Source organism: Mytilus edulis, chromosome 3 (genome assembly GCF_963676685.1).
Source record: "Mytilus edulis chromosome 3, xbMytEdul2.2, whole genome shotgun sequence".
In the NCBI taxonomy this organism is placed as follows: Eukaryota; Metazoa; Mollusca; class Bivalvia; order Mytilida; family Mytilidae; genus Mytilus; species Mytilus edulis.
In genome coordinates this window covers 58,130,344-58,156,034 of record NC_092346.1, presented here as the reverse complement: position 1 = coordinate 58,156,034, position 25,691 = coordinate 58,130,344, and the positions used below count along the sequence as shown (strand labels likewise).

Genomic DNA, 25,691 nt, shown 5'->3' with positions numbered 1-25,691 from the left:
TGACTTTTACTGTTCAAAAATGAAGTCCCTTAGCTAACTCAAAAGTCCAAGTTTCCTTTGTGACCTTATGATATTTATAATACTGCAAAACTTGTATGTCTTTACTTTATTTTGTATTGCACCTTGGTATCTTCAGTGCTGTCTATCGCATCTTATTAACAGTTAAGGCAACAGTATTTTACTGATGTTTCTATCTTATTAATCTATGAACAAGATAAATCAAGTCTAGTAACTATACAAATCCTTGGATAATTCAAAGTGACAAACACTGCTGAGGGAAAGTCTTGAATTAAAGAGATGAGTCGACCCCATAATCGTCATCTGGTTTGCATGCATTAGCCGCAATGCAAATACACACTCAGTTAATATGACATAGGAATAGGAAACATTTGGTAAAGTAAGGAATTAAATTACTTTTGTATAATCTGAAGAAAATTATTAGCGAGTTTTCTGATTTGTTATTAAATTGGTGCCTATTAAATTTCTTTTGTCCAAAGCGCTTTTCGGGATGTATCTTTAACAGGTGTACTATAAATGGTTGGGAAAGTACAATAGACATGTACTAGAACATTCTTTTTGACAATTTTAGTAGTAAGTAATACATACTGAAATTTAAAAATTCTTTCAAAGCATGTTTTAAATGTACTACGTTGTTTGTTGATATTTTAGATTACTGTTCAAACCTTTGGTTGAAGTGTTTGGTTGAACTCTCATTGACGAAACACAATAAACTTTACACATAAAACTTGTTCAGAGAAATGTTAATTACATGTGAAAGAAAATAAAGTATATCAAAAGTACTGAACTCAAAGACAAATCCCAAAAGGGGTAATCCATAAATCAAACAATCTTAATCAATGGAACAAGTGAAAACATGCCGTACTACAAACTTGGTACAGGCATGGTTCAAAGAAAATGGTGACTTAAATAAAGGCAATAAACTGTTCTTTTTTATAGCTCGCTGAACCCACAACTTGTATGATTTTTTTTTTAAAGTATACATAATTTATTTAAGGTGGTACCCAACACTTTAACTTAAATTAATTTGGCTCGTTTAATTTTCTTAAAATTTTGACAAAGTATTTACTTTGACCTTTTACAAAAATATAAAAATTCCAAAAAATTTGAACCAACCGTTTTATCAGAAAAATTACACTGGTTATATAGCAGTTTGACAAACACTTATTTTGATCATTGAGAAGCTTGATATTCCCTTAACAACACAACTTAATTAAAACGTTTAGCTGATTTTACAGAGTTATCTCCCTGTAGTGTTAGTTACCACCTTAATTCAATCATTGCCTTACTATTAAGAACATGACAGAGGTATTGCAGAGTCACTTCTTGTTTTAACTATTGACTGAACACAAGAATGATATAGCATTCGTAACTCCTGATTTTTAAAATCATTGTACATAGCGAGCAGCAATTATCTGTTGAAAACTGGAAAATTCCAATGGATTCTTAATTCTATTTTGCATGCCAAGTTCTGACATGGAATATAAATATATAAGGAGTTTATCTGTATCTGACGCATTAACTCTTCTTTCTTTAATTTATTTTTTTCGCTCATTTTCTTCTATCAAGTAAATAACGAAAAAGAGGTAAATCTTACTTATTCCATGAAAATATAAATGTATAAAACTAAAGCATACAAAAAAGAGTAAAATCACAAAAATACTAAACTCTGAGAAAAATTTAAAACGGAAATTCCCTAATCAAATGGCAACTTTAGCCATGACCACCACTTAACTATTTGTTGTTTTATCATCTGCCATCTGTAGTATTATTCAAGTCGTTTCCAAAAGCGTTTTACCAATTTTGAAATATTTCCCTTGGGACATTCCTCTCAAAAGCACCGTGCTAGTTATTTGAGATGAAATCGGCTTTAATGTTTGGCCTTAAAACTCTTTGTGCCCGTTACTTATTGAACACAAGGACATCATTTTAAAAGTCTAAACGAAACTGTCAATAGAAATTAAGTCCAATCTGACCTTTTTAAGATCAAGGTTTTTCTCCATCTAATGAATCTAAATCCCATATGATTTTTCTTCTCCTCGTATTATTCTTAAGAAATCGGATTAGAAAGACATAATTCTGAGAAAAGTTGAAAGCACCAGTGACTTGTAGTTATTGGTACCCATAAAATGGCGATTAATTGGTAAGTAATCATTTTTTATGTGCTATACAAGAAAGGTAATGTCGAGAGTTACCATGCAGAACTGTTTACATGTTCATTTCAGTAATAGATATTAAAGAAACTGTAGGCAGTAATTATGACGAGTGTCTGTGTTTAAACGACGTCAAATGGTACCCTATCCCACACAAGGTAATATAAGCAGTTGTTTTCTTATTGATTAGAATTCGTGTTTTACAGCTTGTAGACCTCGAACGCTATAGTTCCAGTGATGAATAGTTAATTGGTCAAAGTTTCTTTTTCTATGTCTGATTTCAGGTACGGTAAGCAATTGGTTAATTAGATAAGTGTACGGAAACTCTTTTATTAAATGGCACAATCAAAAGCTCAAACGCATATACTTGGTATGAGATTAACAATAGAGTGGTTAGTAAAAAGTAAAATCACAAATAATACTGAACTCAGAGGAAAATTCAAAACGGAAAGTCCTTAATCAAATGGAAAAAAATCTCTAAACACATCAAACGAATGAATAACAACTGTCATACTTGCATTGTTAGAGGCATTATCTATGTAGAAAATGGTTGATAAAACCTTGTTTTAAAGCTAGCTAAACCTCTAACTTGTATGACAGTCGCCTAAAATTCCATTAAATTGACAACGATGTATGAACAAAACAAACAGACATAATAGGTAAATAAAGGCAACAGTAGTATTCCGCTGTTCGAAAGTCATTGATCGATTGGGAGAAAACAAATCCAGGTTACAAACTAAAACTTAGGGAAACACATCAAATATAAGAGAGGGGGTACTGAACACGGAAACACGTGAAATTAAAAACGCAAAAACGTAGCACGAAAATTAAAAATCGGGAAAAACGAAGCACGATAAATAAGATCGTAAATATTAAGGAAACAAGTACCAGAAGTTATACTCAGCCGTTCTTGGAGATCATGCAGCTATAAGTAATGAAGATGAAGACCTTGCAGTCATCTTTTAGCGTCCGCTACTTAAATTGCATCTTATTTGATAAAAAAATTGTATTCATAGCAATTAGATGGATTATATTGCAAAAGTAGAATGGTAACAATATACATCAATTTCTATAAGTTTACACTGGTTTCAGAAGGTATTACAACACACTGACTTTTTAATCAAATTCGTGGCATGCACGAGAACACCGACACGAAACACGGAAAATAAATAAGGAAACACGAAGCACGCAAATCGAGGCAAACACGAGAAAACGAGAAATAAAACGTCAAAACACGAAAATACGTGAAATAAAAAGGCCGAAAACGTTGCACGAAAATAACCCTTTACCACCCCCATAAGAGGAAAACAATGAAACAACAGAAACACTAAAACGCAACTAAAAACAAACGATAATGCAACACACACAGAAATGAACTATAAGATAACAATTGCTATTTTCCTGACTTGGTCCTGGACATTTTAAGAAAATATGGTGGTTTTGTGAAATGTCAACATTACATGGCAGGACTTCAATACAAATAATTTCAGGACACAGAAATACACAAATTACCAATACAATTATAGAACATTACGACATGCTAGTAGGTTTATAATTTAATACGCCAGACGTGTATTTCGTCTACATAAGTATAAATATGTTAAAAAACAGAGGTACAGCAGTCAACATTGTAATATTTATTATCACTATAAGAACAAAGAAACACAAAAAGGCATATAGATAAAGAACTTTAGCAAAAATGAAAGACAAGAATACAAAAAATTACAATGGCACAATAACACAATGACGGGATGTCACGTCATATGTATCAAAGAAACACAGAAAGGCTGATAGACAAAGCACATTTAGACAAGAATACAAAAAACTATAAAAATAATAACACAATGACGGAATGTATAAGTACCAAGCAACGTCATTTGTATCAAAGAAACACACAAAGGCATATAGTCAAAGCCCATTAACAAAAATGAAGGACAAGAATACAAAAACACAATGACGGGATGCACATGTACAGTCACGTCGAATGGATATCACCAAAAACCGATCAAGGTTCAAAAGAAATATTCACAAAGACTAACAAAAGAACACTATAACACGTAATTAAGATGATTAACAACACCAGTATCCAGAATCTATACATCAAGACCATCGTGTATTTGGGAAGTTCATACAGAATATTTATCAACAAGGTCTTGATACCTTCTTTAGAAAAAGATTACCTTATAATCGGCTTTATAAAACCTAACATGAAAACTTTAAAACAGTTTAAACGAGAAAATAAACGGTCTTATTCATACCAAAACAATTAAAGAAAATCAACTATAACAGACGTGAATAAATGACAACTACTGTATTACAGGCTCCTTAATTTGAACAGGCGCATGCTGACTATGCGGTATGAGCTTTGCTCATTGTTGAAGGCCGTACGGTAACCTATAGTTGTTAATTTCTGTGTCATTTTGGTCTCTTGCGGAGAGTTGTCTCATTGACAAACATACCACATCTTCTTTTTTTTATACATACATGAAATGCACTGAACTTATTTTCAATGAAAAAGAAGGAAACCGATTTATTAATGAAGATGTGAATAATTCAGCCAATATGTCTTTTATGGTGCCATTACCATGATCTTGAAAAATTGAATCAGCTAGATCTTGAAGCAGAAGCGCTGCTTTCAAACTATTTTGCGAATTAGACAAAATTAACAAATGCGCACACGGAATTTGATGTCCGAATCAAGAAGTCAGGAAAATATCAGGAAAACTTGTGGGAAAAGATTTTTTGAGTATGTAGCAGGTAATATTCTTAATTCGAAAGAAGCGGAAAATGAAATTATTGATTGAGACGAAGACTCAAAATATTCGTTACAGTCCTATTAGATTGAATAATCGCAAAATTCTACAACTTTCACATTAAAAAAAACATTGAAAATTCATCCACCACACAGTCCTTTGGAAATCTGTTAGTCCAAGCCAGTGTTAAATTTAACACGAAAAAAAGAGCATTTCCGGCAGCCAATAAGTACAGTAATTGCCTTTCAAAACTTATACTACCAAAAGAGGAACGAAAGATATCAGAGGGACAGTCAAACTCATAAATCGAAAATAAACTGACAACACCATGGCTAAAAAAGAAAAAGACAAACAGACAAACAATAGTACACTTGACACAACATATAATCATAAGGAAGCTATTAAACCAAGAGTTCCAAATGGTGAAGTTGAAATCATCCCTTCGTAAATTTTACGGACGCCATCACGAGTTGGTTGACCGTTATGGAATAACCGTTTCACAAATGATATCGGATATGTTCCTTACGTCGTAACTACAATCCCCTTCCCTTTCATGAATATGACCTACCGAATTAGACTATTTACCGGATTTGTAATCACATAAGCAACACGACGGGTGCCACATGTGGAGCAGGATCTGCTTACCCTTCCGGAGCACCTGAGATCACCCATAGTTTTTGGTGGGGTTCGTGTTGTTTATTCTTTAGTTTTCTATGTTGTGTCGTGTGTACTATTGTTTTTCTGTTTGTCTTTTTCATTTTTAGCCATGGCGTTGTCAGTTTGTTTTAGATGTATGAGTTTGACTGTCCCTTTGGTATCTTTCGTCCCTCTTTTATATAATCAACCTATATCATTTTAAAGCACAGCAAGCACATGAGGAATTAGGAATTATTGCACATTTCATTCTTACAGATTGAAATTAAGATGAATCATTAAATTTGTTCAAAGACATAATCGGTTAACATTATACAATTATACAATTATAGATGCAAACATGCAGTCATTATAAATATTCAATCACCCAGAAATCAGCTGATAAGCTTTCGAAGTTTTTACGACCATTCGAAATTCTACATTAGAAGTAAGGAAGCTATGGGTCAGACACGGGACACATACAGGACATAACTTTTACCCATTATTATCAACAAATTACCCTTTGAAGTAAGACAACACAGTAGAAAAAAATTGCAGTTTGCGGGACCTCCGTTAATGTATAGTGATATTAAACGAAATGAATATTATGGAGTAGACACATACTTTGCCGTCAACTTCGTATTTTTTTGCCAGTGCAAAATCGCCTAAGTCGAAATAAAATCATGTTTAGAAATATTTCAAGATTATTGCGACTAAATATTACGTTTTCTGTCATAAAATACCCACCTACGCAGTGTAACGGAATAATAGACACATATTCTGGTCTGAGTAAAACGAGCTAGAGAAGTTATGCTATAAAACTCTGAAGTAAGAACCACAATAACAGCTTGTGTAATGTATGTCTAACGAAACACATCAATCTAGTGGTTGAAGAAAGCCACAGAAACGGGTGTAATAACTAAACAAATACGAGTTTCTATAGTTAAAGATAATCAAAACAGCAATATGCTTAGCTTACTTGATACAACTGTTTATATGTTAGTTTCTAAATAGTAGGCATGAGACATCTTACCAATTGTTAATCAAAATTAAAATAATTAGATTAAAGCTGACAATGAACAAACCAGAAATTATCAAAAACAGAAAGTAAGTTAAATGGATAACAAAGAGACTACGTTTATTATAGCTTTTACTCGAAGCAATACGAACTCGTTTACAACCACTAAATAAGATGAAAGCATCTAATGCTTGCTATGCAACTTTCATATTATCAACTGGTCAAAAAAGTAAAGACAACAGTAGTTGAAAGTCATAAATCGATTGAGAAAAAAACAAACAAATCCGGATTACAAACTTAAACCGAGGGAAACATATCAACTAAAACACGAAACCAACGTTACAACAGGAACAATGAAGTGAACAAAAAACAAATGACATGCAATGTACAGAAACGAACTATAACATAACAACTGCCGTTTTCTACTTGGTACAGGACGTTTTAAGATAAAGAGGTGGGTTGAACCTGGTTTTGTGGCTAGCTTAATCTCTCGCACTTTTATGGCAATTTTAAATATAACACTAAAAAGAAACTAAATTTTGTCATACTGATGAAATCACAAACAGCGTTCTTACGTATATATACAGGTCACATTCACCTGGTTACAATCGACGCGTTTGAAAATGAGAACATAAGACCATGATGAAAGTATCAGTTAAAGCCAAGGATTACCATAAAAGTACAATTAAAAACAATATGAATTGACATGTTAAAATAATAATTGGTTTCATAACGAGCGAGAACTTGATATTGTTTGATATAACCTTTCATTATGTAATTTCATTATGATAATAAACATGCCTATGGGAAGTTTATTATTACTATTTAAAATAATCCATGAGAATCAAACGATATTCAATTTCACGAGTTCTTAAACCTATTTTCGTATGAAAAATATGATCTTAGTGTAAAACAGGAAAGATCGCGACTCGATGGTCTAGTCTTTTGCACATATCAGTACGACGTCATATGTCCTCTTCCTCGGTCAAATTGTAACAAAAGACCCTTTGTACCTTTTTGTACTCTTCTGAATGTAATAGAAATCCCGTCTCCGTTGCCATGGCGAAAACTTGAACATTTGAAAAAGGTAAAATCACAAAAATACTGACCTCCGAGGGAAATTCAAAACAGAAAGTTCCAAATTAAATGATAAAACACATCAAACGAATGGACAACAACTGTCATATTCCTGACTTGGTACAGGCATTTTCAAATATAGAAAATGGTGGATTGAAACTGGTTTTATAACACTAAACCTCTCACTTGTATGAAGTCGCATCAAATCCTTTATATTTACAACGATGTGTGAACAAAACAGACATAATAGGTAAAATAGTGAAAATATGGGCACAGCATACCAAATGAAAGTTTCGCAATATTGTTTTATGATGCTGGATTAGTCATTTAATTTGGCACTTTATGCATTATATATCGAATATATATATTCCTTTCCTGCAAGAAATATATAACAAGCAACAACTTTAGAAATGTTAACAATATTGGTGATTGAGATATAAAGATATAAAGATACTACCTATGACCAATATTTGAACATACTGAAAATATTCTAAAGTAGTTTGATGTATTGCAGTTTGTGTTAAGTTGATAACTATATTGAAAATAGGACAGCAATACTTGTCTCGCAATATGTTGCACGGTAATCATGTCACAGTTTTTTTCCACTGAATATTTGTTCGGGTAAAAATTACATTAAATTATATTATTAGTGTTCTCAGTCTTACATCGTCAGATACTACTATTGTAGTCTGATCTGTAATTTTACCTATTGTGACAGTTTTACTGAGTGTGAATTTGAATGACAAGACCAAGACCTTCACGGCTGGTAATCTACACACGCACAACATTTGGTCCTGCAAAGAAAACCGTGAGAGCATTTTCCGGTTGTGCTTGAGTGGAGTAATTGTCACCGCTTCAAATGGTATGTACATTTCTAAATCGCAATTTTCTTATTCGACTGATCAAAATATTGAAAATCGGAGAATGCTATGCTGTGGTGAATACTTTAACGAAGAGATTCATGTATCATTTACTGTTGTACGTGGAGTTGAACTCCTACAAAATCAGTTGCCCCACGAGAATTTGCCTAAAAAGGTGACATTTAGATTTTGAAATGGTTCTATTAACAGACCTACAAGTTAAAATTTACTTTTTATTCGGTTAATGGGTATGAATGTTGTTTTGGGCGGCGTGGACGCTGTCAGGTGTTGATAGACATCTGAACAAATCTAAAAACCTCATATTTTCAGTTTGGCATGCGTGAGGGGATCAGTTCTGATTGAGGACATCGTGGATGCGTAAGGGGACTTGAAATCGCATCTTTATATACAAGCTATTAGTCGTTGAAAGTTGCCTTAATATGGTCAGATTGTTTATGAAAAAAAAAATTTGTGCATAGATAAAATTATGATATAGAATTTTGAAATAACAATAAATCACCAAGTTTTCTTTTTATGAATAAAAGTCTAACCAATAAATTTCAAATATGTCTTCAAATTTGTGAATTTGGGCAAATAATCGGTATAGTTTACTACCACAATTTGATATTAATTAATATTGTAATTTTCATTGTTAAATGTTATATCAGTATTGCAAATCTTATCCTGAATTCTGTCTATCCTATTTTTGGGATATTGTTTAAGAAATTCATGTGACGTCACTTTGTGCGTTGATGGTTTTGGCTAAATCGGCTGTGAATTTTTATGTGCTGGTTAAGGTTGTTTTATGTATCCGTTTTAATTGTGAAGTTAGTCACCACTTCGATTTTATCATGAATATCTATTATATAGTCATTTTATAAAACATCACTGGTTGCAAAATTATGAATTATTCGAAATAACAAGGATGTTCTTATTCCAGGCAGATACCCTAGCCGTATTAGGCACAACTTTTTGGAACTTTTGTTTCTCAATGTACTTGTCTTGGCTTTCGAACTTTTTTCATCAGAGCGTCACTGGTAAGCCTTGTGTGGACGAAAGACGCGTCTGTCGTATAAGTTTTTTTTAGAAACCTGGTACCTTTTGTTAGCTATAACTGGAGTGTTTCTCTGTCCTATATGTTCATTCATTTACTTGTATTGTAGTCCTGTCATGTAATGTTGTCTTTAAATGATATATTTATCATTGCCATAGAATCAGGAGGTTTGGCATGCCACAAAACCGGTTTCATCCCACCATTTTTTCTTAAAATGCCCTGTGCCAAGTCAGGAAAATGGCCATTGTTAAATTGTAATTCGTTTCTGTGTGTGTTAAAGTTTAATGTTGTGTCGTAGTTTTCCTCTGATATTTGATGTGTATCCCTAAGTTTTAGTTTGTAGTCCGAATTTGTTTTTCTCAATCAATTTATGAATTTCGAACAGCGGTTTACTACTGTTGCCTTTATTGGAGACATATTTGCAATTTATTTAAGGTTAGACTGTTAATTCATATACAGAAAACTTTGTGATGTATTGTATAAATCAAAATATTCACATAAATATCAAAATTTGTGTTTTTGCAATCCATTTTTTTTTAAATACGCAATATAAGGGGAGTTAACTCTTTTCGTAAAAAATATTTACTGGGCTGATGGGCTGATATGAAATTTTTCAACTTTTTTTTGTAGCTAGAAACAAATCGTTGACAATTTTTTTCCTTTTGTTGTTCGTTAAACCTATCTTCCTACAATGTATTTCAAAATTCTATCTCATTAATTTTGTTTATGCACACAAATGTGTTTTTTCATGAACAATCTGACCACATTTAGGCAACTTTCAAAGACTCATAGTTTGGATATAATATTATGATTTCACGTCCCCTCACGCATTCACGATGTCCTCAATCAGAACCGATCCCCTCACGCATGACATGATAAAAATATTAAGATGTCGATCAACACAGGACAGCGTACACGCCGCCCAAATCGACATTCATACCCATTGACCGAATAAAAAGTAAATTTGAACTTGACGGTCTGTAATTAGAACCATTTCAAAATTTAAATGTCACTTTTCTAGGCAAAATCTCGTGCGGCAACTGATTTTATAGTTCAACTCCACGTACAACAAGAAATGATACATCTATCTCTTCGTAAAAGTATTCACCACAGCATAGCATTCTCCGATTTTCAATATTTTGATCAGTCGAATAAGAAAATTGTGATTTAGAAATGTATATACCTTTTGAAGCGGTGACAATTGCTCCACTCAAGCACAACCGGAAAATCCTCTCACGGTTTTCATTGCAGAACCAAATGTTCTGCGTGTGTAGATTACTAGCCGTGACCTTGTAGACGCATTAATTATCTCTCCTTTAATAGTTCCTTTAGTTTCTAATTGTTACCTCGATTTCTCTCTTCCTAATCGATTTGAACATCAATAAACTTTGTCACCTTAATTCATAATATGAGCAGAAAGTGTAGGTGGGTAGTCTTCAAATTCTATGAATATTAACGTTGCACTTTGATTTGATTTTTGTTATCATATACTCGGGATGCTTGGTTAAACAGTGAACCACCGAGGAAGCTTGGCTATCGAGAGGAGAGACACTATTTGTTTTCTCACCTCAAAAATGACGAAAAGTTGAATTCCGAATGGCTGAAATTAAAACTGTGTAGTATGTGTTTTGATGTATACTTATTTATAACCAAGGTAATCATAATAAACAGGTTACACATGGAGTTTGTCTTGATCATCAATTCATACAAATAAATTGCTATTGTCATTTGTTTTCACGTTAAATGACAATCCAGTTAAACGACAGTGCCTGGAACTCTAAAAAAAATATCTTAATATATATGTAAATAAAGATGACTGATAGTTTTGACATTGTGCCTTTTTCAATTAAGACAAAATATATCAAAACATCCAAGGTGATATTGAAAGACATCACTTTTGCCAAATTTAACACGTCATCTTCAATAATTGTATATTTCTATTTACCCTTTATACTGTCTGTTATCCAGTATATCTAATCTGACCAAAAGTCACATGGGAAACCTTCCTGTACGGATTTGTTTTGATCGATGCTTTTGAAGTTATGAAACACTTTTTGTAATTTTCCATCGGGAATATCATTGGTCGATTGATTTACATTAGATAAGAAAAGTGTAGACATCTCTTCATAAATGTGCGTGATTTGGGAACATATAAGAAAGTTGGATGATGATCAAATGTTATTTATATGAAATCATCTAAATATTACATATCATACGTTTAGTTTGATTAACCGTGATTCCCAATTTAGCTGTCGGACTGATTTTATTTTAGCGCAATGATTCCATTGGAAGTAATATGATTGAAATCGGCTATTTAAGTGCGCATTTGAATAGTATTATGGCGTTGTCAGGTTATTCTCGAATTATGAGATATGATGTCGCTTGGTATCTTTCACCTCTATTTCTTTCGACGCACGAAATGTTTCAGTTGTTATTTTCATTTTCTTGCAGTTGTACAAATAAATGAGCAGAAAACCGCAAAACCCTAGATATTTTTATAATCACTTTTGATGGTCGCACATTATTTGCAAACAAAATCAATCATTTGTATGTTCTACTAAATTTCATATTTTTTTGTTATCCAATTAAAGGAATATTTAGAAAATCGGGGAATAAAGATAAATAAAACTGACTATCTTCATTTTTATATAAATCTTTTGTAATTCAATTCCTTGTAATAAATTGTCATTTTATCCCCACGTGCTCGTGATGAAGAATACGTAATCAAATGTATTCTGGCAGATCCGACAACCATTCTTAATAAACGAAGGCTTTTATTCGGAAAACTCTCACATAATAATCATCTATACTCATTTTTTCACGCCTGTCAACCATAAAGTATCCCTTGACGAAACAACTTTCCGATAAATACTTACTAGTTTCTGTAATCATTTTAGTTACGTTTCACTTCTTTCTCTTTTATTGGCAGAAAACCATTTCGTAATACAGCTCAGTACAACATGTTGCAGCTAAAATAAGCACTAGGGTCAATAAATGTGATTTAACATGGTCAGTCATGTGTTTATACATTAGCAAGCATTTCAAAGTCATTAAGGTAGTTTTTCGAAATGAGTGCATTGAAATAAGCGGAAATACGTACCTTATGTCTTCCTTTATTTTTCTAAATGCATTAAACAGTTACTGTGTTTACGTTCATTACCTTTTGGTATGTAAAATTTCAGTGCAAAATATTTTTTCTTTGTAAGAAAAAATATTCTCACGGATATTTGACTTTTAAATCGGTAACGCTCGTAAATTATAGATATTTTTCCTATTATTTAAAAAGGATTGATAATATTTAAATTTGATTCAAAAACTAACAGATTTACAAAGGATTCATTACAAATAAGTCTATAATGTTTTCTGGAGAAAAAAAAACCGGACGTGACAGAGGTGAACAACATAACACATATTAAAGAACAACTATGTCTGAAATGAAATATGGTTTTGATGTATATTCATGAATTTCATACACACACTCTCATTATGTGAAAAAGATAGATGGAATACCAAGAACAAAGATATTGCATAGTGTTTAAAAAAAGCAACGCGTTATACATTAAGAACTTATAGGATTACTTGGTTCCTACAACGATTGAAATAAGAGAGTCTGTCGCTTAATTATTTTTTAATTAAAGGCATTACTTAATCGCATTTCGCTATATTTATCAACAATCTCCGTACAATAAAGATTTATATTCTTTAAGACACGTAATCTTGAAACATCAATTGTCAAAAATGGGTGTATTAATGAGCAAATTGCAAAATATACAAAAGAAGCCTTGTACAGTTTAGGTGGGGCACTTTTTACAGTTTAAGCTAAATACTCTAGGTAGATTTATTTGTCAATAATAAGAAAACAAAAAACAATTTGAAGTATTTTCTGATCTGTTGACTCCTACAAACTTTAAATCAACACATATTTGTAGCATATCTATCTGCCAGTTGTCGGTGATCTGTATTTTAACTAGATTTAAAGTGATGCATTGCTGTAATAAAGGATTTAATGAAGAGAACTGCTGAGATTTCCTTCTATATCTTTTTTTTATATAACTTTTGTAACATTATTGGGACAACAGACAATAGAATAACATTACAGTATGTGCTGCTATGCTAATGTTAATTTTATACTTCTTTGTTTTTTTGGCATATCCTTTTAAAGCAGCATTGAGTTTTCGGCGTCCTTCTACAAAGTCTATAAATGATGGTTTTGTTAACCTTGTTAGCTATTGTTTGTTTATGTTTGGTTCCCTTATTATTCATTCTCGAACATTCATAATTATATGAATGTTTCTACTTGTTGAAGGCCAAACAAGACCTATAATTGTTAACACCCTTGTCTCTTGTCTTGAGTGAGTTATTGTCTCATTAAATATCTTAGCACAGCAACTTTTTTTTTATAATGAAGTTTAATCAATACTATTTTGGGCCTACTGAATTCAATTTCATTATCGTGAGTTCCGAATATATCTGAAATAATGTATCCCCGAACTCATTCCAAGACAAAATATACCAATGAACAAAAAAAAACAGAACTATAACCTTGAAGTTTTAATGTGATCTTAATATTAAAAGCTGGACAGAGCGCTAGCGTTACTGTTGATTATCTTTTGTAGATGGGTAAATAAAGTACACATGTAGTATACCGTTGCTCAAAATTCATAAATCGATTGAGAGAAAACAAATCCGGGTTTCAAACTAAAACCGATGGAAACACATCAACTATAAGAGAAAAGTGGAACAACAGAAACACTGAAGTGCAACAAAAACAAACGCCAACATACAACAGCATACATAAATTATGTCGCTCTCTACTGCATTTTCATATGGTATAAATGTATTTGGTTATTTACTTACTTATTCTTTATCTCTAAACATATAAACGCTTCAAGTATATTAATTCAGGATAAATGGTCTGCAATAAAGTTATTCGAGGATGATAAGATTCCTTTGGCAAGTTATTACGTTTGGTAAACTTTCGGCGTAATTGTCAATGTTCGGAAGGTTAGATCTAGCTCATGAGACGTTGCTACATGTAGCTGTAAACCATAAGTGTCTAATTAAGGTGGTATTTCCTGTCTTTCCGATCAATAAACCTGTAAACTGGAGATGGATACGCAAACATGAAGTAATGACTTAATTAATGTATACCAACAATTCTTCACCAGGGTCACTTTCCTAAGAAACACGACTTGAGTTAAACGCTCTACCACAGGTTGAAACTCTCTGTTCATCCTACTCATATTTCAGTATCATCACTGAATCATCAGGAATTTGATTTTGTTCTTGCAAAAAATTCCATAAATCTTCAAAAACGTTCGAGAAAGTTATAAGATCATATCTAATATAAGTTCAAATGTATATCATTTCACATTCTTTTTTTAAACTAAAAATAGATACCAGGATAATTTTTTGTTAAGGCAGAAGCGCCTTTTGTCTACATAGGTAAAGACAATAGTACTATGCCGATGTACATTAGTCATAAATCGATTTTACTCACAATCCGGGTAACATAAGACTCGAATAAAAACGTTGAAGATCATACCAAATGCGAAGTTAAAGACCATTTGAAAATTAAGTTCCAAACTTCCCAAATATGGATGGGGCCCATTTTAACCTGAGAGAAGTAAGACCGAAGTGATGATGGCTAATAAATTCTGGTAATAAATTATGCACAACACATGTTTAAAATTTGTGCATTAATGAAGGAAAATTGAAGATAATACTTCTTGATGTGAAATATAGAGGCAATAATCTAGTTTCGACAAAACTGGATGTAACCGGTTTGAAATTCAGCATTTATGCTTTCAATTTCCACAACAATCCGTATCATATTGAAGACCGCAATAAAAAATTGAGATAAAAGAATATTTTGAAAAAAAGTACCAAAATAATGTCTTCCATTTAAAATAGATTGGAAACAATGCGTTACGTCATAAGACGCACCTTCGTCGTAAAAGAAGATATACTTTTGAGTTGTTTTGTATTTTAGCAAATCACCTTGTACTAAGAATGACGAATGTACTTTAGATTTGTAGACAAGATTTTGAAGAAAGACGTATTAGAAAATAACTATAGATGACTCCTATTTGATTATCTAAATCTAGAATTAATTAATTCTGATATCTACTTTTCAGGAAATAAAGTTTGCCTCGTTATCGTAAGATAAACAAGTTTGTGACGTAATGATATATGAAATTCTAACGCAATAAGGTATATTGCGGAAATAAAATAGTTTCGTTTGGACGATAATTCGTCTTTAAATCTTATTTAAATCATTGTTTTGACTTCTGTGGTCATTCATAGTAGCAACATTGACAGATTGTTCATATAGATATTTAAATACATTAAACACAGTGAATGAAATCAGATCTGATTATCAAAACTGACTTGTTCTAAGATGTGCTCTCTCGTATGAAAAATAATCTGTCTCTCTTAACGATGATTTAAAAGATGTACTTTCGGGAAAAGGTTATCATCAGAACACAAATTGAGGCAACAATTATTTACAGATGTTCAAATCTCATACTTTTTTCCCCTCCCAAAATGATATTCAGAGTACCAGTTTCTATCGAAAAGCGAAGTATTTAACGTCAATATGTTTCCATATATATCATTGACCTTAACATTGGAGTACATTGTTTGACTATAGTACTTCAGCGTAGTCTCTGCAATTTTTATTTCATTGTTTAGATCCTAATATTATCTGTCAAGTTTATCTTGTTTTTTGTTGAATACTTCAGACGTTTTCTTAAATAAATTGGTCAGTTTAATTTTAACATAGAAGTGAAGAAAAAAGGAATACCTAAGTAAGGAAAATACATAAATCAATTTTACCTGACTTCCAGAAAAAATAAATAGGAATGGAAGCACTGTCAGACAAAATAAGAATTATTAGCAAGTAGCAGCCGAACAATTCCCAACAGAAATAAAGATAAAGCAATGACAAGACATATTTCTATGACAATTTGTTCTGATTAGGCTAATCTATCAAGCCATTTTTACATCTATGTTTTGTAATAAAACGTGCTATTGAGATTTGTTTGTCTAAGGTTATCTTCTGTGAAAACATTGTTTCGAACTCTTTTAGAATGATCAATGGAACCTTTAAATGTGGCAATCTGATATCAAAACTGAGCTTTATACAAATTGCAACTGAACATAAAGATATTATACACTTTTAGTGAGATAATATAAAATTAATATACATATTAGTATACTATTTTGTTCTGTACGATTAAAAGTACAAAAATACTGAACGATAAGATTATTTCATTTAGATACAGATTGTGTAATTTTAGATTTCAAAATACGAAATGGCATTAGTACAATTAGCGTTCTTTTATCAATGTGGACTTTAAAAAACATTTTGAACAAAAAGTATTCCGGTAATATAAAATAATATGCTTTAATTTTCATTTTATAATCAAACAGATGTTAATTGTATTTTAATGAAAGTGTTTAAATGTCGAAAGTATAGCAAAGAGTCAATGACAACATTTCTCAGAGAGAAATGACATTTCATAACCGAATGATATGTAAAGGAAAAGGTGTTTATTTTCAGTTGTCGAGAAACAAAACGAAACTGAACATACAAATGTCAGCGTGTGGGATGTCTGTTGGGGACAATATCTGGCACTAAGGCAAAAACTATGATTGAATAAGAATAAAAAGTAAACTAAAATGACACCCACCAAAGTAAAAGGTATCCATTTCGTCACATAAAGATGATTTGTACAATTGATATAAAACATCGTATGGGAATAAAATATCTAAAAATACTTTTAATATTGCAGAAATCTTGTTTTCAGCTTGCCAGTCATAAATAAAGAGCTGTATGGAGATATTGTAAACCAATACACATAATTATGTTTGTTTGAATTTCTTTCAGAGTATTCTATGTAGAAGATGGGGATTAACAACAAAATAATAAAAAGACGAGATAAATCAAAAAGTTTTAGCTCACGAATACGGCGGTGAGTCTATAACCAAAAGGGACAAAAAAAGAATATCATAACTCTCTTTATGTTAAGTTTGCCTGAGATAGATAGAAATTGGATTGATATCGGACTTCACATATTAAGAGATTTTGGTCGGTTTTCAATGTTTATTTCATTGACAAGTAAACAATAATGTCTTGCGGAATATATGAACATTAAGGCATTCAGGGTGTGATACAAAATTGGTTAAAAGGGAATAATAAAAATCTATAAATGTCTTTCTTACAGTTTAACATCACGACAATTTTATGACCCTTTAATTCGGTACGGTTTCACAAAAGGAACACAATACAATTCAGTAATTTCCTTAAAATCAAATTTTTGTCGACATTCTCAGATTTCAAAATACAATGTGAAATCTATGTTCTTAAACAAAACTTTGCAGTTATTAAAACGACGTTTTTTTCGTAAGTTAAACAACGATGCAATGAGAGCAAAATTATAGATTTCATGAGGACGCGAAGCGTCCAATATGAAATATAGATTATACTAAGAAAATGATTAAGATATAACATTGCAATTGCCTTCATTTATGAACTCTAATCGAGCTGTTTAAAGTAAAACCACTCAGGTGAGAAAAACAGCTCACCTGTGTACTATATAAACATGCGTGTCACTTAAATACTCGCTTTCAATTGCGAGCAGAACTTCTAAACATAAGGATCTCCTTTATAAACATCAACATACATGTACCAAAAACAATAATAAGCCATGACAACTCTAAACCATAGATATTGAAACAAGAAATGTATAATTATGCTGCTACTACCAGTGCTGGTACAAATTTCCTTTCCTCTTATATATGATTAATAAAAAGAATACTGTTTCACCATTTAATATGTCAACAATATATATCTTTAACATATAAAAAATGTATTGCAAAACTTTAGCATGTCTCTATTGCAATCTATAAAAGTTCTGTTGACAAGAAATTTAACATAGTGTTTCTTCCACATTATATCCCGCATGGGTAAAATTACAGTTCAAAAGTCAATCACCACAATCTCTCTGACTGCTAGGACTCCATGGATGATGTATCTGAAAATAAAGTTGAATGATAATAAACTTGTTCTTCATAATTAATATTATCAATTCAATTGTTACATCATCATTACTACACAATTTCATATAAGGATCTTGATTTGTGTGTGTGTGTGTGTGTGTGTGTGTGTGTATATATATATGATATATAGTGTATCTTGTATATAATTTTATATAGTTCTGGTCATGAGTAGTCTCTTATACATTGACTCTTTGTACTAATCCACGTCAAATATTATCTAAATGGGTATTGGGTGGGAGGGAAATTGCAATGTTATATCTTAATCATTTTCTTAGTATAATCTATATTTCATATTGGACGCTTCGCGTCCTCATGAAATCTATAATTATACGTCAGAAAAACTCATAAGATATAACATTGCGCGTTCAAAGCGTTAAACATAATTATTAACATACCTGAAGGTAAACTCAAGACTTTCTTTGAAAACTGATCATTTGAACTATCCTCCTGCAATGGTCTGAAATAGAATTTTTTAAAAGTTAAAGCATTTGACTAATCAGCTATTTTCAAAATCTCTGATATAGAAACTCCTTGACCTTTAGCTTTACTAGTTGAGGACCCTCTAGTTGAATGAGCCTTAAACTTAGTTGTATCAATACCGGCTAACTTCATAATATCCTTAATCCAGTTAGCTATAGTATTAGACGAGGCCCCTTTATGTGGCTTAACTAAAGTTCTAAGTAATGAATTTGGCTTAGACATATCCACCTCTCGAAAATCTACAGAACGTTTCAAATAAGCTTGTAAACAATCAACTACACATAATTTAAGATTGTCCTCAAATTTCGGATAAAATATTTCTTTTGAATTACAATCAGATTGAGTTTTTGATAAACCTGGGAGCTGAAATTTAGCCCCTTCATTGTTTATTTGCATGAATCTTATATCAAGTCTAGCAATTTCAGAAGATCTTTTCGGAGCAGCTATCGCTAAAAGAATTGTTAATTTCTTGGTTAATGTTTTAAGATCCAAATCAGGGTTAACAGATTGAGAAAGGAGAAACTTCAGAACAATATCAATGTCCAACATTTCTTGATATTTAGGTAAAGGTGGATTTTCCCTCAAAATGCCCTTCATTAATTTCTTAACTAATTGTGTCTGTCCCACTGGTTACCCATCAATATGAGGAAGAATAGAGGATATTGCAGATCTATGGACATTAACTGTTCTGTATTGAAAACCCTTTTGAAACACCCATGCCAAGAAGTCTAGAACAGCAGTTAGAGGTGCTGAAAAGGGATCAACTTCCCGTTCCAAACACCAGCTAACCCACTTATTCCAGGCCGAATCGTAAGATTTCTGAGTTCCTTTCCCCCAGGAGCTGAGCAAAAGTTTTTTAACTTCCTCTGATATTGACATTGTTTGATATGATCTCCTGAGACAAGCCACCCGACTAGTTGAAGCGATTTGTTTTGAATCATTGGGAGAGGTTCCCCTTGATACGACTGTAGTAGACCTGGAAATGTCGGCAACAGAATTGGATGTTGTATTGACATTTCCAGCAATATTGCATACCATGGCTGTGCCATCCAAGCAGGAGTTATCAGAACTACAGTTCTCTGCTTTTATTTTTTTCAGACATTGAGCTATCAAGCAGAAAGGGGGGGAAGGCGTAAGCCTTGAAACTCGTCCAAGGATGTAGGAGAGCATTGAACGCTAATGCTCCTGGATCGGGAAGCCAGCTTATGTATGTTTGAAGTTGATTGTTGGACCGATCTGCGAAAAGATCTATGTTGCAGGTCATTGTCTGCTTCATTAAAGAATTGAAAACCTTTGAATGAAGTTTCCAATTGCTGGAGTCTGAATGATGTCTGGACTCCCAATCTGCAATTAGATTCTCTCGACCTGGGATGAAATCTGCTTTTAGCACTATGTCTTTCTGGAGACACCATGTCCAAAGCTCTAGGGCTAGTTTGTTGCAAACTTTGGACACAGTCCCTCCCATTTTGTTGATATAAGTCATTGTTGTTATGTTGTCCGTCTGAATCAACACCTGTAAATTGTGTCTGTCTTTTAAGAAAGATTTGACTGCTATTAATTCTAGGGCATTTATATGGAAACTTTTTTTCTGATTGTAACCAAGGACCCCCTATTGATACTTTGTTCATTACTGCTCCCCATCCCACATTGCTTGCATCTGTTTGGATGATTACAGATGGTTGGATGGAAATTAGAGACCTCCCATTCCAATGAATTAACTGGTGTATCCACCAGTTTAATTCGTTTTGAGCTTTTTGAGATAGGACTAGTTCTGAATTGTAACTGAGAGTCTGGTTGAGCCTTTGATTTTTTTCTACTTGTAAATGTCTGTAATGTAGTGGGGCTGGAAAAATTGCTTGAATTGAAGCTGTCAGATTTCCTATTAATTCTGATAGTTTTTTCACTGTTATTAGGTCTTTCCACTTTTCCGTGGAAAGACCTATTGGATTTCTTCTGATTATTATTAGGTCTTTCAACCTTTCAGTTGAAAGACCTATAGGTTTTGTTCTGATTATTATTATTATTATTATTATTTTTTTTTTCTTCCGCCAACTTTTTTTACCTTCGCTGTTTTTTTGTTTCGCAAGATGTCGCTTAGATATATGGTATATGATATCGAACAGTTTATACGCTTTTGAAACCAACTCTGCTTAACCGAATACTTTCCCAAATAAGAGTTATCTCCCCGAACACTGTTTTTCTTGTTATCTCTAAGGCTTCGCAACCGTATAAGAAACCGACAAATTTATTTTTCCAGATTGCTCGTTATATTCTCAGGATGTTGTGTTTTATTTTGACCGAAGCTATCCGGAGACTCCATATGAGAGGTATCCCCCCTTTTGTATATGATATAAGTGAGATGCATTTCTTACTGGTGAACCATAAGTGATAGAGACCTAGGGTCTTTTGATTTAAGATCCTTGGTCCAAAAAAATGAAAATTAGGTCAAGGTCAAAGGTCAAGGTCAAATTCTAAATTTTGATTTTGGCTTATTTTCACTTATTTTCATTAACCTTATAAGATATTGACAAATTATTTTTACTAAATTGTTTGTTGCGACATGTCGTAACTTATAAATTTTGGTTGCAAGGGTGCGTAGACAATAAATGGGAGTTTTGGCCCCTCTTATATTTAGAACTATGCGTAAAGTGATATTACTCATGAACCATACATATTAAGGAACTAGTGTCTTTTGATTCGAGATGTTTAGTCTATGACCTTCAAATTGAGGTCAAGGTCAAAGGTTAATTGGACGTTCTAGATTTTGACCTTTGCTTTAAATTCATATTTATACATCATAAAGCCATAGGAACTGACATTTTCAACTGAATTTTAATATTTTCATATCAAAATAGATCTTTATTAGTTGAAAGACCTTCAATTGTTCTCTGAACAATTGGTTTTTAATTATTATTATTATTATTATTTTTTTTTTTTTCTTCCGCCTAATTTTTTTCCTTCGCTGTTTTTTTGTTTCGCAAGTTGTCGATTAGATTTTTGAAATATGATATCGAACAGTTTATACGCTTTTGAAACCAACTCGTTTTTACCGAATACTTTCCCAAATAAGAGTTATCTCCCCGAACACTGTTTCTCTTGTTATCTCTAAGGCTTCGCAACCGTATAAGAAACCGACAAATTTATTTTTCCAAATTGCTCGTTATATCCTCAGGATGTTCTGTTTTATTTTGACCGAAGCCGTATATGGATTCCATATGAGAGTTATCCCCCCTTTTATGTTTGATATAAGAATTTGCATTTCTAACTGGTAAACCATAAGTGATAGAGACCTAGGGTCTTTTGATTTGAGGTCCTTGGTCCAAAAAAATGAAAATAAGGTCAAGGTCAAAGGTCAAGGTCATATTATAAATTTTGATTTTGGCTGATTTTCACTCATTTTCAAAAGCCGTATAACTTATCGACAAATTATTTTTACTAAATTGTTAGTTGCGACATGTGGTAACTTATAAATTTTGGTTGAAAGGGTGCGTAGACAATAAATGGGAGTTTTCGCCCCTCTTATGTTTAGAATTATGCGTAAAGTGATATTACTCATGAACCATACATATTAAGGAACTAGTGTCTTTAGGTTTGAGATCCTTAGTCTATGACCTTGAAATTGAGGTCAAGGTCATAGGTTAATTGGACGTTCTAGATTTTGACCTTTGCTCCAAATTCATATTTAGACATCATAAAGTCATAGGAACTGACATATCAACTGAATTTTTAATATTTTCACATCAAAATATGTTGTAAGTGGTGGAAAGACCATCAATGGTTCTCTGAACAATTGGTTTTTAATTTTTACTGAATTTTTTACCTCCTTGCATAATTTTTGTATTTTTTGAATTTTTGGGGTTGGAAGGGACAGACTCATATCTACCGAGTTCACTAGAAATCCTAGAAAAAGCATTTGTTGAGATGGGACAAAAATTGATTTCTTTTCGTTTATTAGAAATCCTAAACTTTGAAGAAGCCTTACTGTAAGTTGTGCTTCTAACTGACATTTCTCTTTTGATTGGTTCAATATTAAGATATCGTCCAAGTAAACCACTAGACGTATACCCAGTCGTCTTAGAAAACTTGATGGGACTTTAATTAATTTTGTGAATACTAGTGGGGCGACTGAAATTCCAAAGGAAAGTACCTGAAATTGATAGGTCTTTCCCTGCCATTGAAACTGGACATATTTTTGATGTTGTTTTAACACTGGGACGGTCAAATATGCATCCGTCAGATCTATTTTTATCATCCAGTCTGATTTTTGGATTAAATCTTTTACCGAATGAATCCCTTCCATTTTGAAATGATTGTATATCAAATAATTGTTCAACTGCTTTAAATTTATTACAGGACGGTGTCCTCCCCCTTTTTTCTCGACCAAGAAAAGATGACTTAGAAAATACCTCTGACTTTGGGATACCTGACATATTGCTTTTTTGTCTAACAATGATAGAATTTCTTGATTGATCAATGCTGTTTTCTCTTTGTCGAAAAATAGTTTTGGGCACTGAATTTGTCTTGGCGGTATTTGACAGAATTCTAGTTTTAGACCCTGAACTGTATCTAAGACCCAAGGATCTGATGTCAAACAACCCCAGTTCTGGACAAAAAGTTTTGTTCTCCCCCCTACAGGAAAATGAGCAAAACGGTCTGTTGAAATGGGGAAAAAATCTAATTCTTGAACCTTTACCTGTTGTATGCCTAATTCTTGGGATTGAACCCCTTCCTTGGGATCCCTGGTGTCGATCTTGACTGACCTCTGCCTCTGCCCCTGCCTCGGCCCCCAAACTGCTGATTCTGGTTGTTTGGGGGCTCGAGCCGAAAATACTGGTTATTGCCACGGCCACCATTTCCATGACCACCACTGAAGTTACCATTTCCAAATCTAGATGCTTTGTTTTTGGAACGGCGTACTGTTTGCAGCAAGCTAAACAATTCCCTGTTGTCTTTGCTTTCTTCGGTGAGCAATTTTCTGAACTTACGGCAAAATAGTTCATTAGAGCTTTTTAACAACGCTTTCTTGCCATCTTTATCCGTTAATAAATCTAAACATTCTGGTAATACTCTACCAAGCATAGACCTACGACGATCAGTTAAGTATACATAGTGAGCGTTCCCAATCAAAACTAATGCTCTCTGTACAATGTCAATGACATCTACTGGATTCAAGCCACGATCACGTTTCTTAGCTTTCTCTGCTTCTGTCCATAAAATTGCTAAGGGACCAGTAGCATCTAAAATTCTGTTTTCAGAGTTAATAATAGAACGTTCTTTCTTGGCATTCAAAGTTTGATTAAATTTCTTACGAAATAGTTTCTTTATATATCTATCCGTTTCTTTGGAAGCGAGCTTTTTACTTATAGGTATGTTACAGTTCTTTGTGACTTCTAACCTAACATTCTTTGTGATGCCCTGATTGGCATACTTCTCAATGTATTTTGAAATTTTACCCGGTACCTTGGTACCTTTCTTCAAAATTTCAGACGGATCAAAAAGATTATCATTATCTGAACTTTCCCCACTATCCGAGGAGGAATTCTCGGTCTCCTGTTCCGATTCATCACCAGAATCTGTGTTCACCTCCACATGTTTTCGTTTACCGGAAGAAGATGATTCGACTGGATTTCTTTTATCCGGCAACCAGTTACGTGTGGCCCTCTCGTCACTTTCACCATCTAACCCAGACGCCCCATCGTCTGATTGTGGATGAGTTTTGCCCTTATTGGCACTCAATTTGCCCTTATTGGCACTAAGTTTGCCCTTATTGGCACTTTGTTTGCCCTGTTTGGCATTGTGTTTGTCTTTTGTGGCACTTGAATTGCCCATATAAGTATTGCCCTCATCGGCATTAGAAACATCACCCTCATTGGTATGTTCAAAGTCACTAAGGTCACTAAACTGACCATCGTCAAACAGTTCAACTTCATCTTGAGATAGAACATCAGACAAGTAGTCTAAATCTTCTAACAAATCTCGAGAAGGAGTATGTTTCCCTCTAGAACTGGGCGAGTTTAATTGAGTTTGAGCCATATTATTTTTTCAACATTAAATCTTACCGAACATCTCGACTGCGAGCTAAAATTGAAAGCGAGTATTTAAGTAACACGCATGTTTATATAGTACACAGGTGAGCTGTTTTTCTCACCTGAGTGGTTTTACTTTAAACAGCTCGATTAGAGTTCATAAATGAAGGCAATTGCAATGTTATATCTTATGAGCTTTTCTGACGTATAATCATAAAAATGGTGAATTCGAATAAATGGTCTTACTCATACATGTTAAGACATTTTAACAATGAAACCTTTGTATAAAAGCATTTTTCCATTTTTCCATACAAATTATTTAACATTTGTTTAAAAAAAAAGAGGAAAGATACCACGAGCTATCAATGGCCATCAAGTCTAAAAATATTATTTACAATGACATAATATGGAATTTTAAGAGAAAATGCATTTTCAAATTAGCTCCTTCAAAAATATCCTTTACATTTTTATTTTAAGATATCATTATAAACAGCCGATTTAGAGCATCATGTTGTTGTGAAAGATGTTATACATCACAACTAAGAAAATGAATATT

At 32.8% G+C, this 25,691-nt stretch overlaps 1 protein-coding gene across 1 annotated transcript; it reads right to left on the bottom strand.

Annotated features, from left to right (window-relative positions):
* Positions 1–18,385: 18,385 nt before the first annotated feature.
* LOC139516932 (uncharacterized) lies at positions 18,386–25,266 on the bottom strand. The gene is made up of 3 exons (XM_071307405.1): positions 23,803–25,266; positions 19,025–19,086; positions 18,386–18,604 (listed from the first exon to the last, which is right to left on the bottom strand). Exon 1 carries the CDS (start codon positions 25,140–25,142, stop codon positions 23,814–23,816), a length of 1,329 nt encoding a protein of 442 aa, XP_071163506.1. The 5' UTR covers positions 25,143–25,266; the 3' UTR covers positions 18,386–18,604; positions 19,025–19,086; positions 23,803–23,813.
* Between the last annotated feature and the right edge of the window lie 425 nt (positions 25,267–25,691).

Bases quoted from the DNA above. Each gene is read 5' to 3' on its own strand.
- LOC139516932 (XM_071307405.1), bottom strand. From the start codon at position 25,142: ATGGCTCAAACTCAATTAAACTCGCCCAGTTCTAGAGGGAAACATACT.